Source organism: Mercenaria mercenaria, chromosome 6, assembly GCF_021730395.1.
Source record: "Mercenaria mercenaria strain notata chromosome 6, MADL_Memer_1, whole genome shotgun sequence".
Taxonomy (NCBI): domain Eukaryota; kingdom Metazoa; phylum Mollusca; class Bivalvia; order Venerida; family Veneridae; genus Mercenaria; species Mercenaria mercenaria.
Genome location: NC_069366.1, coordinates 5,926,459 through 5,951,108, shown reverse-complemented (window position 1 = coordinate 5,951,108; position 24,650 = coordinate 5,926,459). Strand labels below are relative to the sequence as shown.

Sequence of the window (24,650 nt, the reverse complement as noted above, 5' to 3'; positions counted from 1 at the left end):
CAAAGAAAAACCTTGTATATGCAATATAAGCTGTATTTTTCAATTGATCTTCATGAAATGTGGTCAGAATGATTGCCTTGTTGAAATCTAGGTCAAGTTTGAATATGGGTCATCTGGGGTCAAAAACTAGGTCACTAGATCATATAAAAAAAAAATACTTGTTTAAACTCGAGTCCAATCTTAATAAAAATTGGCCAGGATATTTGTTTCCATGAAATCACTAGGTCAAACATGTTTACACTGTGACGGTGTGTTTCTCAGGTGAGCGACCTAGGGCCATCTTGGCCCTCTTGTTTTTTTTAACCCTTGGCCTTATCATGCTGGACATGATTGATTCTGCCTTTGTGGCCAGTGCAGATCATGATCAGCCTGCACATCCGTGCAGTCTGATCATGACCTGCACTGTTCGCCTTCAGTCAGTATCTTTTTGGTAAGCACCCCTTTTAACAGTAAATGGTAAGGTCCAAACTGAAAGATGGACAAGTTCATTATAGAAATTTAGCAGGGTAAGGGTTAATGCCTAATAGAATTATAATACTTTGTGATTTATTTGCAGCTTTTACAGAGTGACATACATGATAGGTAGAAGTGAAGTCCAGGTTGACTTCTACATTGATTCTAGCAACCACATTCAAAGTGCAAGCATATCACGTTGTCATGCACGTGTTGTTCGACAGAATGGGAATCAACACAGATTGTACGATGACAGCCTGAATGGTGTCTTTGTAAATAACATGAAAATTGCAGGTAGGCTATTTCTGCATCATGTTTGAACTTATGTAATCCTATTGTAATGTCAGCTGTGAAAAAAAAAAGTTAAATATATTTAAAATGTTCCTTGATAACTGGATTTGCAGGAATTCTTTTAAGTAGATTGCAGTCCTATGAAAACAATTGGATGCCAGAGTTTAATGTGTAATAGGTAATATTGTTAAATATTTATCTTGACAAGTTATTCCAAGTAAAATTTCTTTCACACTAAAGCATGTTGAAAGCTTTGTTTTGTATGAATGTGTTCAGAAAGCTCCAGTATGGGTGTGCTTATTAATGATAAGAAAGTTTATGAACCATTTTGTTGCAGTCATGGACATTTATTCTAAAATGGGAATGTTCACTGCATATAAAAGCTTGAAATAAAGGTGCTTATTTTCTTTGATGTAACTGTGTTGGTATACAGGTAAAAATTTTGGTTAATTTCTTTTTGAGCTTCAATACGTCTGGCATATGTATTTAGTTTTAAGGCAGTAGTGTTAATCTTGCCATGTCTGAAGCGGATGTTCATTTTTATTCTGGTACATTCAGGTAGCTGTGTACTTCGGGAAGGAGACAAAGTGACATTTGGTCATCCCTGTGGTGCCAAGCTTCCAGCAGGAAGAAGATCCCGACAGCCAGATTCACACCATCAGTTTATGGTAAATATACAGGCGCATACAGATCATCTTTAAGAATAATGCTTGACACAATTGATATGCCAGCTGGATGTAGGGGCCTCCATGGCCAAGTAGTTAAGATTGCTGACTTCAAATATTCAGAACCGATGTTGGTTTAAATCTGAATTGGAGCATAATATTTTTCATGTGAGGAAGCCATCCAGCTGGCTTACAGATGGTTGGTGGTTCTACCCAGGTGCCGGCCCGTGATGAAATAGTGCCCAGAGAGGCACCTAGGGTCTACTTTCACCGCGAATACATGGAAAGTTGCCATATGACCAACTGCGACGTTGTGATGTTAAACCAAACCCCACAGAAAGTTGGATGTAGCTTTAAGTTTTGAACTACTAATGTAAGTACACATCTTTATATAATTAATAGAATGTTGCTGCGAATGTGTTAATCATGACCTGCTATTGATAATTTAGTGCTCTCTAAGTTTCAAAAAAAGCAAGAAGGTGTGCTAATTTATTTAACATCCTGGTCAAAGTATGGTCAAAGTCAAGTCTAACTAGATAAATTAGGCAAAACTGTTGTCATGTGCATGTTCATTGAATTGCATGTTTTTTGTAATGAGAATGATATTTTTCAGTTTGAAACATGTGGTTGTGAACAAATAGAACAGAATGGGAGTGCTGCCACGGGTAATAAGGTATGTCTGTAAAACAGTACTTATGAATATCTTACATCTGTTACCGTTTGTCTTTTCTTGTTTTATCTCTTTGACTGCCCCCACTCCCCCTTCTCCAAAAAAAAAAAAAAATCCCTGGTTTAAGGTGCAAGTTGAAATTTTTCTGTAGGAGTAACTATTTAGACAGTAACTAGGCCACAAAAGACAGATCCTGAGAGTCAGATATTTCCACCTGCACCTACAACCAGTGATGATTCTTTTTCTTGGATACCATATTCTTTCAATAATAGAAGAAATTAGGTTGTCTTTTGTACCCAGGCGCTTCGATGAGTTTTTCTATCACTGGTGAAAGTACTGTCCAAACAAAAATATTTCGGTAAATGACTAGGTAATAGCTTGGTTGAGCAAAAAAAGTCCAATAACAATGATTACATTATCAATGTACAAACACTGCAGTATTAAACTTTAATTCAGTTGAAATTCTGCATGAAATTGACCGTGTAAGCTCCAGATTTTGATATGAAAACAAAAAATGACACACCAAAAATTGAAACAGTCAGTTGATGTCTTTGAAAAAAAGGCTGCTTAGGCATGAATTTGAAGATTAGTTGTTTATTACAGAGTTACCCTATGTAGTGTTAAAATAGTTCCTTTCTTAAATCTGTGTAGGAAACAAAAGGATTTAAGAAGCCAGTATCTCCAGCCGAGATGAGTGGCAGTAATTCAACTAGGAAATCCAAGAGAGCTGCTAGGAAAACTACACAGTGCTTCTCTACAGATGATGTAAGAAAGCTGGTAAGTTTACATGACACTTAACATATTTTGAGATTTTTTTGTCCAGCCATGAAACTAGTTTTTAAATCCCGTGGAAATTATTAGTTTTTCACGGTACAGACTTGGTCATGTTAGGGGAGAATATGTGCCAGGCCGCCGGTTAGCTCAGTTGGTAGAGAACTCACCTTGTAAGTGAGGGGTCTAGGGACTGACTGCACATTTTTCTGATCCTGTGTCATTGGTGCCCAATGGGGGACAGTGGCATGCTTGCTTGGGTCAGTCGTATGACACTTGCAATAGCATGTGCCTCCGCTATTCCAGGACGAATTTCCAATTTGTGGGGGTGTATGTCATGGGACGGACTTGGTCATATAAGGGGAGAATGTGTGTCAGGCAGCTGATTAGCTAAGTCAGTAGTGTAAAGCACTTGGCCTGTAAGTGAGGGGACCCCAGTTAGAGCCCCGGACTGACTGTACATTTTTCTCATCCTGTGATAGTTTGATAATTTAATAGTGATGGGACATCGGTTGGAATCGGTTAGCAAACCGATGCGATGTATCGGAAAAATAATCGGTTGAATGTTATTTATTTTCATACTTGTTTATTCAGATAGTCATGTCTTTAAAATGACTGTTTTACTTAAAATTCATATGCTCTTTTGAAAAATAAAGAACTGCCATTAATCAGATGTTTTAAAGCTGGTTCCTTGTAAACAGAAACTTGTTTAGTAATGACTAATTAGTTGCAGACAGGGAAACAACAATAAATTGCAATCTGGTGTACATGTATCATAGACTCATAGCTGTCATTTGTGACAGTTGAATGGTATACCTGTACCTGTAACATATCTAGCATACAGCAAGAAAGTACAGATATTTCAGTCTTTCTCTGGCTGACAAAAATAGTGACTGTAGAAAATCATTAAATGAATTCAGTTATTTTTCGGTAATATAAATATTTTCATACAATGGTTACCAGTAGCACCATGTTCCAACTGCTTGTTGCTATGGCATATAACAATGTCATGAAGCTTGGTAAAAAATGATCAAATAAAAAGAGTTTAATCTGTTTCCATATGTACACTGGTCAGCGGTACTGGGTAAACGGAATTTCGGCAGAAAAAAATCATGACAACTTGATGACAACTGCAACTGCATAAAAACACCAAAGTTCTTTCCATTGAAGTTACATTATGGACACGGAAATCTAACGGCATTAGTGTCCAGTTTCAATAGATAAATTCCCTCGGGCATACCGTTGTAAAATACGAAAATTTATCAAAGTTTCTCTAATTTATTTTGCCCCACTTTTATTGACGCTATGGACGCCGCCATGTTAACAGCTGTGCCTAACTGTAAGATGTTAAATCCATTTTCATTGGATAACTGAAACGAAATACTAACGTTTGATTGTCGGCATACTTCTGTTTTATCCGTTATGTATGCAGGTAGTCCATATTTCGGATATTTCCAGGTAAACATAAATTCTCACGCACCGTATTTCCCTTCGGAAACCTTCGTCCATACCCGTGTAGATTCGTACCCGCTATCGACTCTGAGAAAACATAATCGATTATCGGAATCGGTTGGACTTTTCTAGCCGTCAATTGATTATATCCGCTAATCGGCCCATCACTATAATTTAAGTTATCTGTATGCTAAGAAATGGTGTAAAATAGAAGCAAATGAATTTCAGAGGACCTCCGGGCTACATTTTCCTGTATTTTGAATAAAATTAAAAGATAAAGATCTTGACTAGAGAATAACAAATCTCAGCAATTTGTGCTTGCTTGCTTGTCAGACAAATAATTTAGGATATTTGTTGTTAAATAACTGATGATCTTCAGGGATGAGTATTTGGATAAAAGCCCTCTCGATATTAAAATAAGATGAATATCTGTTTTTAGCTCAACTATTCAAAGAATAGTCCGAGTTATTCGACTCGCCCTGGCATCAGCGTCTGCGTCACACCTTGGTTTTTTGCAAGTAGATATAGCTATCATTTAAAAGCATATAGCTTTGAAACTTATTTTTTCTCTTTCTAGGTCAATTACCAACCTCACTGGGTCAAGTCTCTTTAACTATGACATGTAGTTTGGCCAAATTATGCCACCTTTTGAACTTGGAAAATCCTGGTTGAAGTTTTGTATTCAAGTTATTGTCTCCAAAACTAATGCAGATATTGAATTGAAACTTCAGATATGTCTAGGGGTTATAAAACTCGGTGATAGTGCAAGTCCCATAACTCTGACTTGCATTTTGGCTAAATTATGCCCCCTGTTGGACTTAAAAGTCCTGGTCAAAGTTTTGTGTGTGAGTACATATAGCTATTATTTAAAGCATATAGCTTTGAAACTTACTTTTTCTTTTTTTTACGTCAATAACTTCACAGGATCAAGGCCCATAACTGGCATGTATTTCGGACAAATTATGCCCCTTTTTGGTCTGGTTAAAGTTTTGCATGCAAGTTGCTATCTCAAAAACTAATGCAAATATTGATTGAAACTTCCCATGTGTCATCAGGGTTATAAAACTAAGTGATAGCATCAAGTCCCATAACTCTGACATGTTTTTTGCAAAATTATGTCCCCTTTTGAACTTAAAACTTCTGGTTAATGTTTTGCATGCAAGTTACTATCTCCAAAACTAATGCAGATACTGGATTGAAACTCTATAGATATTAATATTTCTGTTTCTTGGACAACAATTCTAATAGTCAAGCATTGGCTATCTTATGGCCAGCTCTTGTTCTTATTTTTTTGTGGAAAGCTAGTTAACAGTCTTGCTTTGAAGATGATTATTGTTCTACTTTTAGTTGGATTTAACAGTTTCATTGTGACAAAACAAACCTTGGTACTTGGGAAACATATTTTCGCTGTAAGACACATCAGTTAATTGTAGACACCAACTCAGAGTGTATTTCAAAAAGTAATTTAGCCAGCTGTTAACACTTTTGTAGTTAAACTAAGTATGAAGAAGAAAGCCTGTGATCAAGTTGTGTATCACATTGCAAAACTTAAGTTTAGTGACATTGCATGAATTGTCCCTAGTAGGTGTTAGTTCAAATGTAGGAAATCAGATTCATTTGTGTGAGACAGCAGTTAGCTGCTTTGTGTAAACAAGGAAGTCCATATCTTATATAATGCAGGGTTGGACTTGCGTGTTTCTTGAACTTTCGTTAGATGCTACAAGTGTGAAGACTTTTTCATTGTAGAAGCAAGCTTGGGAAGAAAAACAGAGTAGCAGTGCCTCTGATACCTCAGATGTTGACGATATAGCTACGGAGGCTAGTAGCGGACAAACAGAAATTGTAGCAGAAAAAACTGTCCCAGTAAATGTTACTGATGCTGGGGAGTCAAATGTTCAAAGAAATGATGAACCTGGAAATATTGATACTGAGGAAAGAAAACTTGAAAGAACTGACACTGATGGTCTGTTGGCAGATGAAAGAAAAGGCACTAAGGTAATGTGGTTTCTGGTCAAAGTGGTCAATTTCAAGATCACTGCTGCTTAAAATTTGGAAATGGTGTCAGCTCAATAAATTTAGTTTGAGGTGTTGCGACCAACCTTGGTATATATGGAACTTGCATTTTGGGATTTTACCAAACTTGGTACATGATATATCAGGGAAGGCAAATACTCTTGAAAACACGAAGAGGGATTAGTGAAAATTTCCTGCAAACATAAATAGGAAACCAAGAGTTTTTTCCTTTAGATAAATTTACTTTAATGCAGCAGATGTCAGTTTTTGGACCATCTTCCTTAGATTCAGCAGAAATTAGATACAAAGACCTGAAAGAAATAAAGCATGTATCAACTACACTGTGTTTTCTAAAGATCAGTAAATAATATCATTCTGTTGTTAATAAAACTCTGTAGTCCATACATAGCTAATAAAGTATGAGCCAATTTTCTAAAATATTACCATACGGGCAAAAGGTTAGGGGAAAGGCAACAATGTAACATGCCTCTCCTACCTATCCAGCTTAACAAAGCTTCAAGTCAGCCAATTTTTTCAGTAATCTTTGCTGAATAAGGCCTATGTTGTTCCATCATTTGCAGGTAGAGCTAACTGTAAACATTTATAGTTTTGCATTTGACCTACATGAATGTTTGTCAAAAGTTTTTTTTTTGTTTTTAGCTCACCTGTCACATAGTGAAAAGGTGAGCTTTTGTGATCGCGCAGCGTCCGTCGTCCGCCCGTCCGTAAACTTCTGCTTGTGACCACTCTAGAGGTCACATTTTTTGTGGGATCTTTATGAAAGTTGGTCAGAATGTTCACCTTGATGATATCTAGGTCAAGTTCGAAACTGGGTCACGTGCCTTCAGAAACTAGGTCAGTAGGTCTAAAAATAGAAAAACCTTGTGACCTCTCTAGAGGCCATATATTTCACAAGATCATTATGAAAATTGGTGAGAACGTTCACCTTGATGATATCTAAGTCAAGTTCGAAAGTGGGTCACGTGCCTTCAAAAACTAGGTCAGTAGGTTAAATAATAGAAAAACCTTGGTGACCTCTCTAAAGGCCATATTTTTCATGGGATCTGTATGAAAGTTGGTCTGAATGTTCATCTTCATGATATCTAGGTCAAGTTCGAAACCGGGTCACGTGCGGTCAAAAACTAGGTCAGTAGATCTAAAAATAGAAAAACCTTGTGACCTCTCTAGAGGTCATATATTTCATGAGATCTTCATGAAAATTGGTCAGAACGTTCACCTTGATGATATCTAGGTCAAGTTCGAAACTGGATCACGTGCCTTCAAAAACTAGGTCAGTAGGTCTAAAAATAGAAAAACCTTGTGACCTCTCTAGAGGCCATATATTTCACAAGATCTTCATGAAAATTGGTCAGAACGTTCACCTTGATGATATCTAGGTCAAGATCGAAACTGGGTCATGTGCGGTCAAAAACTAGGTCAGTAGGTCAAATAATAGGAAAACCTTGTGACGCCTCTTAAGGCCGTATTTTTCATGGGATCTGTATGAAAGTTGGTCTGAATGTTCATCTTGATGATATCTAGGTCAAGTTTGAAACAGGGTCATGTGCGGTCAAAAACTAGGTCAGTAGGTCTAAAAATAGAAAAACCTTGTGACCTCTCTAGAGGCCATACTTGTGAATGGATCTCCATAAAAATTGGTCTGAATGTTCATCTTGATGATATCTAGGTCAAGTTCGTAAGTGGGTCACGTGCCGCCAAAAACTAGGTCAGCAGGTCAAATAATGAAAAAAACATTGTGACCTCTCTAGAGGCCATATTTTTCATGGAATCTGTATGAAAGTTGGTCTGAATGTTTATCTGGTTGATATAGAGGTCAAGTTTGAAACTGGGTCAACTGCGATCAAAAACTAGGTCAGTAGGTCTTGAAATAGAAAAACCTTGTGACCTCTCTAGAAGCCATACCCTTGAATGGATCTTCATGAAAATTGATCAGAATGTTCACCTTGATGATATCTAGGTCAAGTTTGAACCTGGGTCACGTGACTTAAAAAACTAGGTCAGTAGGTCAAATAATAAAAAACCCTTGTGACCTCTCTAGAGGCCATACTTTTCATGGGATCTGTATGAAAGTTGGTCTGAATGTTCATCTTGATGATATCTAGATCAAGTTTGAAACTGGGTCAACTGCGGTCAAAAACTAGGTCAGTAGGCCTAAAATTATTAAAATCTTTTGACCTCTCTAGAGGCCATATTTTTCAATGGATCTTCATGAAAATTGATCTGAATGTTCACCTTGATGATATCTAGGTCAGGTTCGAAACTGGGTCACGTGCGGTCAAAAACTAGGCCAGTAGGTATAAAAATAGAAAAACCTTGTGACCTCTCTAGAGGCCATATTTTTCATGAAATCTTCATGAAAATTAGTGAGAATGTTCACCTTGATGATATCTAGGTAAAGTTCAAAACAGGGTCACGTACCTTCGAAAACTAGGTCAATAGGTCAAATAATAGAAAAACCTTGTGACCTCTCTAGAGGACATATTTTTCAATGGATCTTCATGAAAATTGGTCAGAATTTTTATCTTGATAATATCTAGGTCAAATTCAAAACTGGGTCACATGAGCTCAAAAACTAGGTCACTATGTCAAATAATAGAAAAAACGATGTCATATTCAAAACTGGGTCATGTGAGAAGAGGTGAGCGATTCAGGACCATCATGGTCCTCTTGTTTTAAATGTCCATTCCAGACCATAGCACAAAGTCTATATTATTTTGAAGGGAAAGAGGTCCTTCAGTTTTGAGACAAGATTTTGACCCTTGCCAAGTCACATTGATAGTCTTTCAATCCCATTAATAACCATAGTCATATGATATATTGCATCATTAAACAGAGCAACAGATAAGCTGCATATTTGCATAAATACCCTATTTGATTTTCCAAATACGCAACAGAATTTTCTTTTAATGCGTATCAAAATTCATGTAGAACCAAAGTACCCAATTCTCATCCTAAGGCCATACCAAATTGATATGTCGTTCGTCGGAACTACCGCATCAATAATTTCATTCCCGTGAAAAAAAAATAAAAATTACCCGCCCGCACGTACATAAAAATCTCCGAATTTTTTTTTTTTTTTCAATTATGCGGTCCAGAATAATAACGGCAAAACAGGTTTTATCGCTGTTTTAATGCGTCAAAGTGATATTGATCGGATTTCATGCGTCATGTAGCTGATGATCCAAACTCAAAAAGTCAGGAATTATGGTGTTGTTCATCATTTGTTTTAAATCTGGAGTGTCCTTCGATGTGCCGGTAGGTAATGAAATATGCACATTCTACTTTTGTTCAATACAGTGAAAAGAACGAAGCCCGACTTGTAAGACGTGCACGGGGATGTAGTTAAAAATATTTGGAAATATTGTTCAGATTTAAAGTTTTCAAATCATTTGTTATCAGCTGTTTAATTCAGCATGTTAGATCTAGAGCCCAAACGGAGGCCAACTACTATCTTAAAAATATTGTTCACAGATCCTGACCGACCTATCACATTGTCTCGGCAAATCTTTTGAACGTAACTTCTTTAGTAAAAGCAGTCAGATATTCTATCAAACACATTTAGTCAATTTAAAAATTGTTTAGCTTTTCAAATAAGTAGTGTTGATATGAAAATAATTTCTAAACAAAATCTGTCCTTTTGTAACCCCAGTTTTGCCTGTTTGTACACATGACGCCAGGATATATTTAAAATTGGCTGTAAATTGATTAAACGAAAGAAACTGAAAAAACAGACTTCCCCCAACTCTAAATTTATATAGTTCAGTCAAAGCACAACAAACAACACTTTTAAGGTGGCCATATTGGGATCATTCTTGTCGTCTGTTATTATTTTTAGCTGAAATGAATCTCTACCACAAAAGCTTAGGCTAGCCTGATCATGATCTGTAAGAAATTATTCCATAGGGATTCGAGCAATGTCGAAGCATCTGTATGCCCAACTCCGTTTTGGTCTCACTGGTCAAGTGGTTTATTACTTTCCCCTCACCTCTATGGGTTGGAGTTCCACTAAGGGGCACAAATTTGTTCATGTGTCAAAGCCATCTAACTGTGTTTCAGAAAGAAATGTTATTCCAACAATCATGTGCCAGTTTTGTCTTAAATATTCCTCATCCTGTGCCATTAAATAGGCACGTCTTCAGATTAATTAGAAAAATCAAAATTAAAAATAAGACACTCATTCCTTAGTAATTAAAATTACAAAATAAAAAAAATAAAGTGATTCAGTGAGTTTGGCAAGAATTTAATTTGCAAATCATTCATGTAGTCTTTAAAAACATATAGAAAAGCTATATACTGTGTTACCCACACTGTAAAATGTTTGATTCTGTGTTATTTCTAAAGAATGTTAACTTATATATAATCATAACCGTCTCCTCAAGGGTTCAGGCTGGGAAAAAAAGTAAAAATTGCCGCTCGCTCCATGTAAAATCTACCCGCCTCTGAAAAAATCAAAATTGAGAAAAAAAATAAAATAAAAATTTCGCTCGCCCGCTCCTATTTTTTTTGAAAATTTTCCGAAGAACTATTAATCAATTTGGTATGGCCTAATGCATCATTGTAAATGGCCTGCAGAATTTACAGGTTTCAGGGCTTCAGATAATTTTTTTGGCCTATGATTATTTACTCATCGTAATTTTTTGTGAAAGAGTAAAATGGTAAAATCTGAAATTGACTAGGAGTAATTTTACTCCTGAAAATTTGTAAATGTGAAAAAAAAAAAACAGAAATCAGTTTTATAACATATTTATTGGGTGTAACCCCCATGAATTTGTTTGCAGTTCAGTTTCAATTCAGCATTCAAGTTTTTGCTTCTTTTTCCTCCCTTGGCTTGCTTTGGCTTCACACTCAGTACCGAATCCAGTAGAATATTCAGTATATATTTAACTATGTTTTGGGGATCATTTTTGTTGGTTTAAAGAATGCCTAGTGTTTGCTCACTTTTTACATTCATAGAAAGAGACATTTTTGTTTACTCCGCACCAGAAACTGGACACCGCTTTAAAATACACTACCGTACCATCTGTATTAATTCCCAACTATTTGATTTACGCACGCATTGAGTGTATAATATAGTTTAACCTAGGTTTATAGAGTACCATTCAATGCATGTGTACATTCAGTGTGAGAGAATTAATACCAACCGTGCTGTGTTACGTAAAGCATCCAGACGATTCAGATTTTGTTTACGCTAGTAAAAAGTCATTGCATGTGTTTCTGTAATTTCATAAACGTTTTTTTATGGTTAAAAATTTTCAGACATGCGTATATGCATTATTTCAAAGCTTAATTTATGCTAATACAAATCTTATCTGGAGCCCGGGGTTTTCGCTTTTTGTCTCAGACAGTTTGAAAATATCCAAATTTATTGATATGTATGAAGAATGTGCTGAAAACAAAGCATCTATGCACTGGGATTGAAATGGGGAAGGAAGAAAATTTATGAAGATTTAAAGTAAAAATACTTTCACAATAGTTGTTGGCCTTGGTTGCGGAACAGGATGTAAAAAGTATTAAGAATGATATTATATGACTTGTGCTATGTCTAATTTGCAGTAAGAATGTTAATGAAATTTACGCATTCCAGTGATTGTGTCATTAAAAAAGCTTTAAGTGAATGGACAAGTAAGTGTAGTTGCTAGAAAACTGTGTACAGCACATGTATGTGGATAGTTCAGTTGAAGTGGGGCCTCTGCGGCCAAGTGGTTAAGGTGACCTATAATTGTGCCGTAGCAGCGTTAAACCCAACAAAAAGTTGAATACACGGTGGTGGAGAATCCTTTATTTGTTTATTTCTTTGTGTTACAGTTTCGTATGTGTTGAAAGCATGAAAAATGAATAAGCTCCCACTGAAATGCATGGATACCCAATTAATGTAAAAATCACGGGGTAACGGGTTTTGGAATTACGCTATGCAGTTGAGCCAATAACCAATTCAAACCAAAATCACGGGGTAATACCCAATTCACTAGGAAAGCTTATCTTTATAGGTGGTCTAGTGGTAACACGCTTGACTGTCAATCCAGACGTCCGGGGTTCGAATCCCGGTCCAGGCACAGGAAATTCCTGAGATGCTCTTGAGTGTCTCCCACCTAAAGGGGCCTGTACTGGTTCTTCCCAGGAAAGATGGCTTCGTGTGTATTGGTGCTATACACCGGTCATGTTAAAGAACCAGACTGTCTATTCGCAAAGAGCTGGGCTAAGTTAGCTGGACAGGCCTGTATCTAAAAAGGATTTCTCTATCTGTTATGGGGGCTTTATCTCACTCTGTCCCTCTTGGTCAGGTCACTCTGTGTCTCTACTAGTAGAGGATGTATTTCGCACCTTGTGTGGCTGCATTTGTTATATGTAAAGCGCCTTTGAACATGTTTATCATGAAAAGGGCGCTATATAAGTCTGGTATAATAATAATAATCTGTTGCTCTTGTTCACAGTAGTAAAAGGTATGTGTAGAAGGAAATTAAAACAAAAATTTGCGCTTACAGATACGTCTGCAGCTAATTTAGTTTTGTTAGACTTTATGGAAGTAATCTGTCAAACATAATCAGGGGGCATATGTCATACAATGTTGCAGTTACTCTTCTTCTTATTTTAGAAACAGGCTTTTGGAGAGAAACCGAACAGCTGTGTAATGGATACTTCATATGTTGATGATACTGGTTATGAAGCTGGTAGCGAACAAACAGAAAATGAAGCAGACAAAAGTGATGCTGGAGAATCAGCTGTACTAAGAAATGACCATACAGACAATGCAGCTGTCAGCCGTGAAGATGAACAAGGGTTTGGCTTTGATGATGAAGAGACATTTAGGAAGACTGTAATTGGTGAATCAGATGCAGATTCAGTGGTTGATATGGTTAATGATGCAGATGAACAGGACAGAGTATTGGAAACTGAAACAAATAACGTTGAGAGTTCAGTTGCATGTGGTTATATAGTACATGCTGATAATGTCAGCACAGCAGCTGAAAAAGATGATTTATCAGCTCTTGAAGGAACAGTGAATTCAATTATTAAAGATCTATGTGATTTGCGGGGACAGGTAGAGAATTCTGTTGAAAAATCAGAACATCAGTTCCCTGTAATAAAAACAAAGTCGCCAACCAAAGATGCTTGTATCCAGACAACTCAGAGTGATAAAACAGTAAGTGAACAACTTGTAAATCCTTCACCTACCAAAGATATGGGAATTCAGACTAGTCAGGTCTTGTTTTGTGAACCCATGGACACAGAAGAAAAGGTTATAGCCTCTGGTATTGATAACTCAGCAGGTATTAGTCATGTAACTGTTTCATACCCTTTAAACAGTGTTGCAAATGCTGTGATAGGAAGATTGTCAGAGATGGAAAATGACAGTAGTAGTAACCACGGCCTTCAGCGTGAATCATCAGAAATTTTGGAAGATAATCTTGCAATAAACAATGAAGTTAATGTAGAATCTTGCAGCAAAGAAAATGTTGATGAAACTTTCTACACATGTATTGAATCAGCCAATGAAGATTCTGACCAAAAAGATGCAGTAGATGGTGAAAAAACTATTAATAGTGTTGATGAAACTTCCAATGCATGTGTTGAATCAGCTGATGAAGATTCTGACCAAACAGATGAAGAAGATGGAGAAAAAGCTGTTGAAAATGATGAAGAAACTTTTAATACATGCATTGAATCAGCCAGTGAAGAATCAGACCAAAAAGATGCTGAAGATGGAAGAAAAAGTATTGAAAATGTTAATGAAACTAAAAATACATGTATTGAATTAGCCTCAGAAACTACTGAAAAGCGGATGACATTCACTGTAGATACTAATGAAGACTCTGACATAGAAAGTCTTGATTTGTGCAGTGAGGATAATTGTACAGTCACAGAAAATGCTACGGTCGTGAAATTATCAAATGAGATGGAAGCTGTCTCTGATGTGAAAGAAAGTTCAGATGGGAGTGAGAGTGACGAGAACATTGAATGTGTATTCATCCAATCAAAAGAGCCAAAATGCATTGGTAATAATGAAAAAGAGAGTGTAGAAGTGGGTGATGTCTGTAATGAAACAAATGTACAAAAACCAGGTTTAATGTTGTCAGACTCCATTGAGTATGAAGAAGATGAAGAAAATGAAATGCCTGGCTTACTTCTGTCTAATTCTATAGAATACAGTGATGACGACAGTGATCGGAACATTAGTGATTCTGAGGACGATGAAAATGATGGGGATGAAAATAAAAGTAGTACTGGAGATGAAGATGAAAAAAATGAATACATTGATAATGATGTTTTAAATTCAGATATGAAGTCAATTAAGGGAGATAAAAAATCAGAGTCAGAATATGAAACATGTGAAGAAGTAGTAGATACTATTTTCAATGAGAATGTAAAACAAGTTATAACTTTGGATTACAATACAAGTGAAAATTTAGAAGGAAGAACAACAGTTGAAAAGTCTTTGAATGAAATGGAAGTTTGTGTTGGTCAAGAAAATTGTTTGATAGACACTGAAGTTCATAACAAAGTTACTACAAATCATTCTGAAATTATTGATAGAAAAAGAAAGAGTGTAGAAGAATTAACTTCAGATATGTCCTGTGATAGTCCAAGAAAAAGACACTGCAGTGAGAACATGAATGTTCTTAATGAAGACAAAGATGATGTAAAACACGAGGAAAGTGCTGTCATAAATAGTAACATGTCTGAGGAGGAGGAGGATGAGAGTTTGTCCTCCAGTCAAAAAGGATTGCAGAAACTGAAGAAAGGAGTAAAACGATTTTTCAAATTTTGGTCAAAGAAATCTTACAATATGAATAAGAATGAATCTAGTGATGGAGGATACATCTATCTACAAGACAAAGTAGGAGATTACAAGTTACTTGAATTTGATTGCCCTGATAAGCTTTCTGTTGTTAGTAAAAGTAAAGATGTTGAAGATACTAAAATTGAACAAGTAAATGTTGAAGGCAGTGAATGTCAGAGTGAAATAGATAGCAAAGATGTTGGATATAGTGCAAGAAGTGACACAGATTCTCTTCATAATGTTGGTAAAAATAGATCTGATGAAGAAATAGGTTCAAATGGTTTAGCTGATAATGTAGCTGAAGGTATGGAAGAGGTCAGTGATCTTAATATGGAAACAGCAAAAATTGAGGAAAGTGCTGCAAGCAAACACACAGGAGAGATGAGTTGTAAAGAAATGGTTGTAGAGACTGAAAGTGCTTCTGAAGAAACAGAAGCTGAGAGTGAGGATTCAGTAGCAGAAGAAAACTCTGACATCCAAACTAATAAAGATTTAGTTGAAACAAGTATGTGTCAAACAGATAGTGAGATAGATTCCAATGAAATGATTAAGTCAAGTATTCTTGCATCTGCATTTAGAACACCATCAAAACACTTGTCTAATACAAGGAAGGGTCAGACTTCGCCAGCTGTTTCACCTGTTTTAAAAGAACTAAGTAATCAAGATTTTATAAGCCAGTCACAGTCACCGGTTATTGCCAGGCAAGGAGTCACTAATAGTAACAAAGCATCTGTTGAAAATATCAAAAGTAGTGTTATACAACTCTTTGGAAAAGAAACTAATAAAGAAGTTGTTAGTCAGTTGAGCTGTAGGTTCTCTGATGATGATGATGGTGATGATTTTGGTTCTCCAGAAATAGACTTTAGTCATCTAGATGATGAAAGTGGAGATGAAATTGTTGAAGACAGTGAGGATGATTCTAACCAAGATGTTATTAGCAAGTATGAACTTAACACAAATTGTGATAGTAGTAAAGGTGAAGTGGAATCTGAAAATGAGATTGATACAGAAAGTAATGAAAGGACCGATATGGAAAATGAAAATGGGGAGGATATTGATAAAGAAGATAATTCAGAGTTTAAAGGAAACTATACTGAGAATATTGTAGATAAGGATGCGAGGAGCTCAGATACATTAAATGTAAAAACAAATGATACTGTTGATGATTGCACTAGTGATCCTCTCGAAAGTTATATTAATCATGAAACAGAGGATGATGGTGACAATGAAAGTATTGATGATGAAAGTAATGAAAAAGGAAGTATATTGGATGATATTGACTTTGACTTCTGTGATACTGAATCTGAGAAAGAGAATGTTGAGTTGCCTGCCAGTGGTATAAATGAAGAAATCGTTCTTGATGTAGATGATGATGACATAGAAGAAGGATCAGATACAAAGCAGGCATTGAAGAGAAAATATGATTCAGATTCTGATTCTGAAGATAGGTCTCCAAAGAAACATCAGAGTCTGACAAAAATAGCTAAATTAGAAGATACATCTACTCCGAAGAAAGAAAGCAATTCTACATTTACACCATTCAAAACTCCAACTGCTATGCTTAAAGCTAAACAGTTGAGAACACCAGGTTCCTGTCGGCCATCTCCAGATCATTGCTCCAGCACTCAGCTAATGGACAATACCCAGACACCGGATTTAGACACACTAACAATGACACAGGTTACAAAAGTCACAGAACAGCTAGAGGTGAAGGCTGGTGATAGTTCAAGATCGAAAGCCTCTAGAAACAAAGCCAAAGACCTGCTGGAGAAACTGAAAGCAAAAAGGCGTATAAAGGAGGAGGCTTTAGATGATTTCCCATCATCAAGTCCAACAGCAGATTCAAGTCAAAGTACAGAGATAGAAATATATAGCCGGACAGGAAATAGCCTAAGAACAGAAAGAACACAGGCCCAGGCAGTTTTAGAAGATGTCAACAAACATGTTAACAGGTATGGCTATCTCTTAGATTCAATTTTTATACCAAATTAAATTTAAACCCTGATGAAGACTCGTGAAGAGTCGAAACGTCGGTCATTTTAATAAATCTGTAAATTTTAATCTGTGTTGGTTGTTAGTTCCACTATCTTATCTTACTCTTAGCAAATTAAATTTGAGAAGGTTTTTCTTTTGAATACTCACTGACAGCTACTAAAGTAGGATACTGAAATGTCGCTATTGATCTGACCATTTCTTTTACAGTTGCCGTGATGTCATCAACAAAATGAAATCCACGTTTGATAGCTGTAAATCACTACAAGGAAATCCTCGAGTAGTAGCGTGGAGGTCTGTATAAAAAAATTATTTAGTTCATCAGAAATATCATTCTGTGTCAGGTCTATTCAGTTGTAGTGTAAAAACATTGGTATGTGTGTAAAGTAATGGGTAAAACTTGCAAACAATTTTCCTCGATCAGATTTAAAAAAAAGTTCAGATTATGTTTGTAAAATTATTTCAATTGTGCTCTTGATTTCAGAAGTCCGATTAGGTCAAGTCATTAAATGGATAATGGTGAAACTCATCATGCCGTAAAATTATTATTTACACTAAGTATTGCTCTGCATTTAAATCATTTTTTGCTTCAGACGAGAACTGTTGGACATAGAAAAGAGACTGCAGTTTCCAAAGACCGTGATTGCTGTAGTTGGGGACACTGGGGCTGGCAAGTCAAGCCTGATGAACGCAATACTGGACCATAGAAGTGTTCTACCTACCTCTGGTATCAGGGCTTGTACTGCCGTAGTTGTTGAAGTGGTGAATAATATAGCCAGTTCAAACTTCGAAGCAGATATAGAATTCTTACAAAGACAGGTATAACTTTGCATTGGTTGTAAATATATGCCATAGATTTACTGAATATTTATTTCTTTATATTAACTGTTATAACAGTCTCACTCAGAACCTGGACTATGTAATACCTATCTTGTAAGTGATCTTGTCTGAAGAGGTGAGTCATAACTTAAAGAATATCGGATCATTCTTACAGAAGAATGAAGAGCCATAGATTCAGTTAGGTAGATAAATGTTGAACTAAATTGGTCGTAAAATGTTAATATAAGATATATCATTTATTATGTCTCCCACCACACAGTGGTGTGGGAGACATATTGATTTACTCCAGTCTGTGTGTGTGTCTGTCACAAAGCTTGTCCGCACTCTTAAGTCGAACATTTCTCATCCGATTTTCACCAAACTTGAACAAAATGTGTTTGACCATAAGACCTCGGCCAAGTTCGATAACTAGCCAAATCGGTCTTGGAGTTATGGCCCTTGAATTACCAAAAATTGGTCTTTTTACTCTTGTCCGCACTCTAATTCGAATATTTATCATCCAATCTTCACCAAACTTAAACAAAATGTGTTTGACCATGAGACCTCGGCCAAGTTCGATAACTAGCCAAATCGGTCCAGGCATTTTAGAGTTACGGCCCTTGAATTACCGAAAAAATCCGTCTGTTTTCTCTTGTCTCTAAGTCGAACATTTCTCATCAGATCTTCACCAAACTTGAACAAAATGTGTTTGGCCATAAGACCTTACCCAAGTTTGATAACTAGCCAAATCTGCCCAGGCACTTTTGATTTATGGCCCTTGAATTACTGATTGGATCCACTCATCCAGACCATCTAATTGGATCCACTCGTCTAAAACATCTAGAGAAACTAACATTTTTCATAGGGGCAGTTGTGGGAGACATGCGCTTTTCTCAAAAGCATCTCTAGTTTATGTCTGAAATGGCTATATTAACATCTGTAATGGTGAAGTTGTGTTCTTCACAGTGATATATAGTGTGTTGTAGTAATTTATGGAGGAGCTTTTAGTGCTACAGAACGAAGGAACTAGTCTATCAGGAATCAGGGGGCTGTTGTGTATAATTGTATCTGTGATTTAGGAATGGATGGAAGAGCTACAGATCCTACTTAAGGACCTTACAGGGCTCGATGGTACCGTAAAGAACCGGCCACCAGATCCGACATCAGATGCTTTTGTATCGTACTGTAAGGTGAGGGCTGTGTATGGACGCATAGACAGGTTTGAGGTCCTGGCGAGGCTTACCACTGTGACTCACTGGCTGGGCAGGGTAAAGGTCATCAAATCTAGCAAGGTAATATATGTACATTTAGAGAAATGACTGCCTTGGCAAATACTTGATTGCAATTTCAAAAAGAAAAAAGAAACACATCAGAGCAAGATGGCACTCCACCAATCTGGTAAAGTAACTTGCTATTCAGTTTTACATTAAAACACTAGCCGTTACAAGTGCAGTTGAAACTAGGTATCTTGAACTCTTGTTATCTGGAACAACATTCAGCAAAAGCACCTGCATCGTGTCCGGATTAATTCGGTCTTGTAGGAGTTATGGGCCCTGACTTCGTAAAAATTGGTCATTTTAGTGTTGTGTCGCGCCTAGCTCCATAAGTATTTGACCTAGAGTCACAAAACTTTACAGGAATGTTGGTCAGCATGTGTAGTTGTGCACCTGGGGTTTCGCGTCCGGATTCATTCAGTTGTGTAGGAGTTATGGCCCCTGACTTAGTTAAAAATTGGTCATTTTAATGTTGTGTCGCGTGTAGCTCCAAAAGTATTTGACCTAGTCACCAAAGTTGACAGGAATGTTGGTCAGCATGTGCAGTTGTGCACCTGGGGTTTTGCGTCCGGATTCATTTGGTCGTTGTAGGAGTAATGGCCCTGACTTAGTTAAAAATTGGTCATTTTAATGCTGTCGCGCGTAGCTCCAAAAGTATTTGACATAGAGTCACCAAAGTTTACAGGAATGTTGGTCAGCGTGTGCAGTTGTGCACCTGGGGTTTCGCGTCCGGATTCATTCAGTGTTGTAGGAGTTATGGCCCCTGATTTAGGAAAAAATTGTCATTTTAATGTTTTGTCGCGCGTAGCTCCAAAAGTATTTGACGTAGAGTCACCAAACTTTACAGGAATGTTGTATCTTAAAAATTGTTTAACCTGAGTCATTAAACCATGTTACAGTGGCAGGAGTGGGGGGCACCTGTGTCCTATGGACACACATCTAGTTTGTGAAAATGTAAGCAGAATGATTATCATTGTATCTATGTTATTGTCTGTTTGTGAAAGAATGATACATGTGAATGAAAGCAGTACTCTGTTGCCCTAACTTTTGTTACACAGGAACATTAAATTGTAATTATTGCTAATAGCCTGGTGATTTTCGCCGTCAAGTAGAGAAGTACATTGAGACACAGGAACCTGGAGCTGGTGGTCAGTACTGGCCCATCGTGAAACACGTACGACTGAGGATGCCAAACTGTAATGTGTGTAGTAGTGGAGCTTCTCTCGTTGATTTACCAGGAGTCCGGGATTCTAATGCAGCCAGAGACAAAATTGCTAAAGAGGTTTGTATGATATCTCTCCTACCTGTCAGTGCTCGGACTCCACACTGTGTAAATACTAAGAGTAAATTGTTAGAAAGGGCTCTTGAACAATTGAAAAATTGCCTTAAATTAAAAGTGTTGTATTTCAGTGGGTTTAATGAGAAAAATATATTTAAAGGGGTTGTATCTGCGCTGTAAAATGGGAAGATTTATGGTAACAAACCTATATGTATGACTACAACAATTTGTCTTTGTTCACACTGTCAGTATTTAAATTTGAAAAATATGTCATCAGAGACAGCTGGTCTGTATTCATAGGTCTCTGTAGCACAGGTTTAACTGTTAGGCATATGTTCAGTATCTTTATAAATTGATACACAAATTTACCAAGAGTTATTCCATTAATTTAGCTAAGTTTATTGTAATAAAGGCAGATCTGGATGATCTTAGCAAGGAAGTATTGAAGTGGGAGCAATTCATAATCACACGCTGAGAAAGCAATGACCAGTGGCTTATTCCCTTTTCTGTAAAAATTCTTAAGAATGCTTTGAAATATTTGTCAACAGTATTTGAAGAACTGTACAGCTGTGTGGGTCGTGTCCAGTATTCATCGTGCCATTGATGATAAGACGGCTAAAGATTTGTTAGGGGAGAATTTTAGACGTCAGCTTCTCATGGACGGACAGTATGGCAGCATTGCCTTTATCTGTACCAAAACTGATGTTCTAATGCCATCTGAGATAATCAGGTGAGAGAAGCAATGGATTAAAGCAAAGTTAGATACTTTTTATAAGGTTTTCAGAAAGGACATCTTGGCAGGGAAATATTTAATTACTGATAGTGTTGTTAAGTTTTTGCTCTCTGTTGACTTATATTTAGATGAGATACCTTGTCCAGGCACATTTCTGTTTAAGGAAATGTTCTTATTATCAGTGTGTGTGCACCAGCTGAGTGAAGTCTTAACCTTGACACTGCATTTCTTTAACAAAATTTACATGTATTAGGCCTATTTTACCCTGCACTGTAGCACTAGTTCCTTTATTTTCTGAAATTTATTGACTGGTATGACATTAAACTCGCCAAAGTAATTTTTTATTTGCAGACCACTAGAATTAGAAGACCAGACAAAAGAACATGAAGATCAAATTACAGAAATGGAATCGGAGAAAAATGAACTAGAACTCAGAATAAGCAGTGGTACAAAAGAGATGAGAAAGTTGACAAAGAGCATAGCCAGCCTGAAAACAGAGGCCAAGGAACTTCGTGACAACCTTACCGAGCTTGGGAATCTCATTGACTCCACAGATCTGGACAACAGTCAGGTATGTCTAAAGGCGGTATGTCTTAAGTATGCAAAATTCTGGACCTTTGTCAAAACTAAACCATTCTTGCAAATATGGAAGACGATCTAGTGTTGACAAGTTTCTTTTCACTTTTAAATTTTCCTAAAGAAAAGTTAAACAAATCTTATTTAGATACATATGGAAGCATTTTTATGCCCAGCCGAAGGTGGTCGGATATAGATCTGGCAATGTGCATCTAGCTATTTATGTGTGTGTGCGCGTGTGTCCGTCCAGAATTGAAAATGTTTATAATTCCGAAAGAATTGTAGGTAGTATCACCAAGCCTCACATAAGTATTAATTAGCACATGACTTTTTAGCTCGACTATTCAAAGAATAGTAGAGCTATTGGACTCGCCCATGCGTCCGCGTCCGTGTCCCGATTTGGTTAAGGTTTTGAATGTAAGCTGGTATCTCAGTAACCACATGTGGAATGGATTGAAACTTCACACACTTATTCACTGTGATAAACTGACCTACATTGCACAAGTTCCATAACTCTATTTTGCTTTTTGACAAAATTATGCCCCTTTTTCGACTTAGAAATTCTTGGTTAAGGTTTTGTATGTAAGCTGGTATCTCAGTAACCACATGTGGGAATGGATTGAAACTTCACACACTTATTCACTGTGATAAACTGACCTACATTGCACAGGTTCCATAACTCTGTTTTGCTTTTTGACAAAATTATGCCCCCTTTTCGACTTAGAAATTCTTGGTTAAGGTTTTGTATGTAAGCTGGTATCTCAGTAACCACTTGTGGGAATGAATTGAAACTTCACACACTTGTTCACTGTGATAAACTGATCTATATTGCACAGGTTCCATTAATCTGTTTTGCTTTTTTACAAAATTATGCCCCTTTTTCGACTTAGAAATTCTTAGTTAAGGTTTTGTATGTAAGCTGGTATCTCAGTACCCACTAATGGGAATGGATTGAAACTTCACTCACTTGTTCACAGTCATCATCTGACATGCACTGTTTAGGTCCCATAACTCTACTTTGCATTTTTTTCTCAAAATTATGCCCCTTTTTCGACTTAGCAGTTTTTGTTAAGTTTTTGTATTTAAGCTGGTATTTCAGTATCCACTTATGGGAAAGGATTGAAACTTCACGCACTTGTTCACTTTATGAGCTGATAAGCACTATGAAGGTTCCATAACCCATTCTCCCATTTTTACTAAATTATGCCCCTTTTTCGACTTATGTATTCATTCAGTTGACAAGGCTGTTGAATAGTCGAGCGTTGCTGTCCTCCGACAGCTCTTGTTTTTTTATATTACCCCTCTTGACCCAGTTAAAGCAGAGCTTTCTCTTGATATGGTAAAAAATAGGGATTTTTGACTGTATCTAAGTAACCTATTGATGGATCTTTACGAAAGGTTACGCAAATATAGATCACAATAGGGCAGTGGTGCATAGTCAAATTTCATCAGGATCACTTAAGTAATTTCTTCAGAGCTATTGCTCTAATTTTTTTACAGTCCATGAATTCTCACAACAAATTAAACCATTGATAGACCTTCATGAAATTTTACAAAATGTATATATCACTATAGGGGGGTTGTTCATGGTCATCTTTCAGTGGGATCACTTCAAGAATTGCAAAGTTATTGCCCTTTTCTCCTTTAAAACTCATAAATATATTTGGAAATGAAATATCTTTCAAAATGTAGTTCCCTCATTTACAAAACATCTATTTGGCATGGGATATACATTCACTGAATTTGCTTGTTTCTTCAAATTTGATGTTCATGCTAATAAAGATATATAAAAATGAAATAAATAAAACTTCTTGATTGGACAATGAGTTATTTAAAATGTTCACTAAGTGGCTAACTTACAGTATATAGTAATAGAAATACTGACCCTAGGGCAAGAAAATGTTCTTGACAATTTGATGGAAAGCTTTTTCTTCTTCCTCTGCAGATTGATGTGGGAAAGTTGTTGGTTACTTATAAAGGGCAGATTAGTTTAGATAGGGAAAAGTTATTTAGTAGGTTATCTGACCTCTCTTACAAGAAACATTAGTAAATAGGTTAAAATTAACCTTTACCCTGCTAAATTTCTAAAATGGACTGGTCCATCATTCAGTCTGGGCAATACCATTTATTATTTGAAGGGATGTTCACTGAAAATTTACTGACTGAACAGCGAACAGTGCAGACCATGATCAGACTGCATGGATGTGCAGGCTGATCTTGGTCTGCACTGGTCGCAAAGGCAGAATCACTTGCCGACAGCAGGCTGAAGGTTAATGACCTCTATTACACACATTGAGAAATGGTGTTCAGCTCTTTTCAAACAGATATTCTAAAGTTTGTGATGGTTTGTGTTAAACAAACTCATCTTATAATTGAACATGCTGTGTTACAGTCAGAAGAGAAAGAAGCTATAGAAGAATATGAAAAGGAACTGAAGGAGAAAGTGGAGGAGTTAAATGAAGCAGAAAACCGAAAGGATGAGTTACATGATGAGAAAGTGGAGGCTACACAAAAGGTAAAGAGTCATTTGATATTTCTGCTGTGGTTAAAATATCCCAGACACAGTCTTATCGCATACATTAATACATTAAGAGAAATTCCACCAATTAGTATTTTACCACAGCACATGCTCAGTCATCACATGAAACGATTATGTGGAGGTTAATGAGTCTTGGTGGTACCTAATGGCCGTCGGAGCCAGAAAAAGAAAAATCTTCCATCCACACCTAAACTGTTGGTCTGATTTTGAAAAAAAAAGCAGAGAAATGTTCCTTAGTGACTTCTACGAATGTTTAGATTATACTGAATTGTCAAAAGACATTGCTGCCAGAGTTTTAAAAAACTATTAAAACTCTAAAATTG

At 36.6% G+C, this 24,650-nt stretch overlaps 1 protein-coding gene across 1 annotated transcript in view; it reads left to right on the top strand.

The window, feature by feature from the left end:
• LOC123549787 (uncharacterized) overlaps positions 1 to 24,650 on the top strand; it is a 42,772-nt gene that overhangs the window by 2,236 nt on the left and 15,886 nt on the right. The window contains exons 3-15 of the mRNA XM_045338183.2: positions 557 to 747; positions 1,303 to 1,412; positions 2,023 to 2,082; positions 2,731 to 2,856; positions 6,049 to 6,297; positions 12,929 to 17,067; positions 17,318 to 17,401; positions 17,701 to 17,926; positions 19,006 to 19,218; positions 20,288 to 20,482; positions 21,028 to 21,209; positions 21,564 to 21,783; positions 24,181 to 24,303. Coding sequence (XP_045194118.2) covers positions 557 to 747; positions 1,303 to 1,412; positions 2,023 to 2,082; positions 2,731 to 2,856; positions 6,049 to 6,297; positions 12,929 to 17,067; positions 17,318 to 17,401; positions 17,701 to 17,926; positions 19,006 to 19,218; positions 20,288 to 20,482; positions 21,028 to 21,209; positions 21,564 to 21,783; positions 24,181 to 24,303 — 6,118 coding nt within the window. The remainder of the gene's footprint in view (positions 1 to 556; positions 748 to 1,302; positions 1,413 to 2,022; positions 2,083 to 2,730; positions 2,857 to 6,048; positions 6,298 to 12,928; positions 17,068 to 17,317; positions 17,402 to 17,700; positions 17,927 to 19,005; positions 19,219 to 20,287; positions 20,483 to 21,027; positions 21,210 to 21,563; positions 21,784 to 24,180; positions 24,304 to 24,650) is intronic.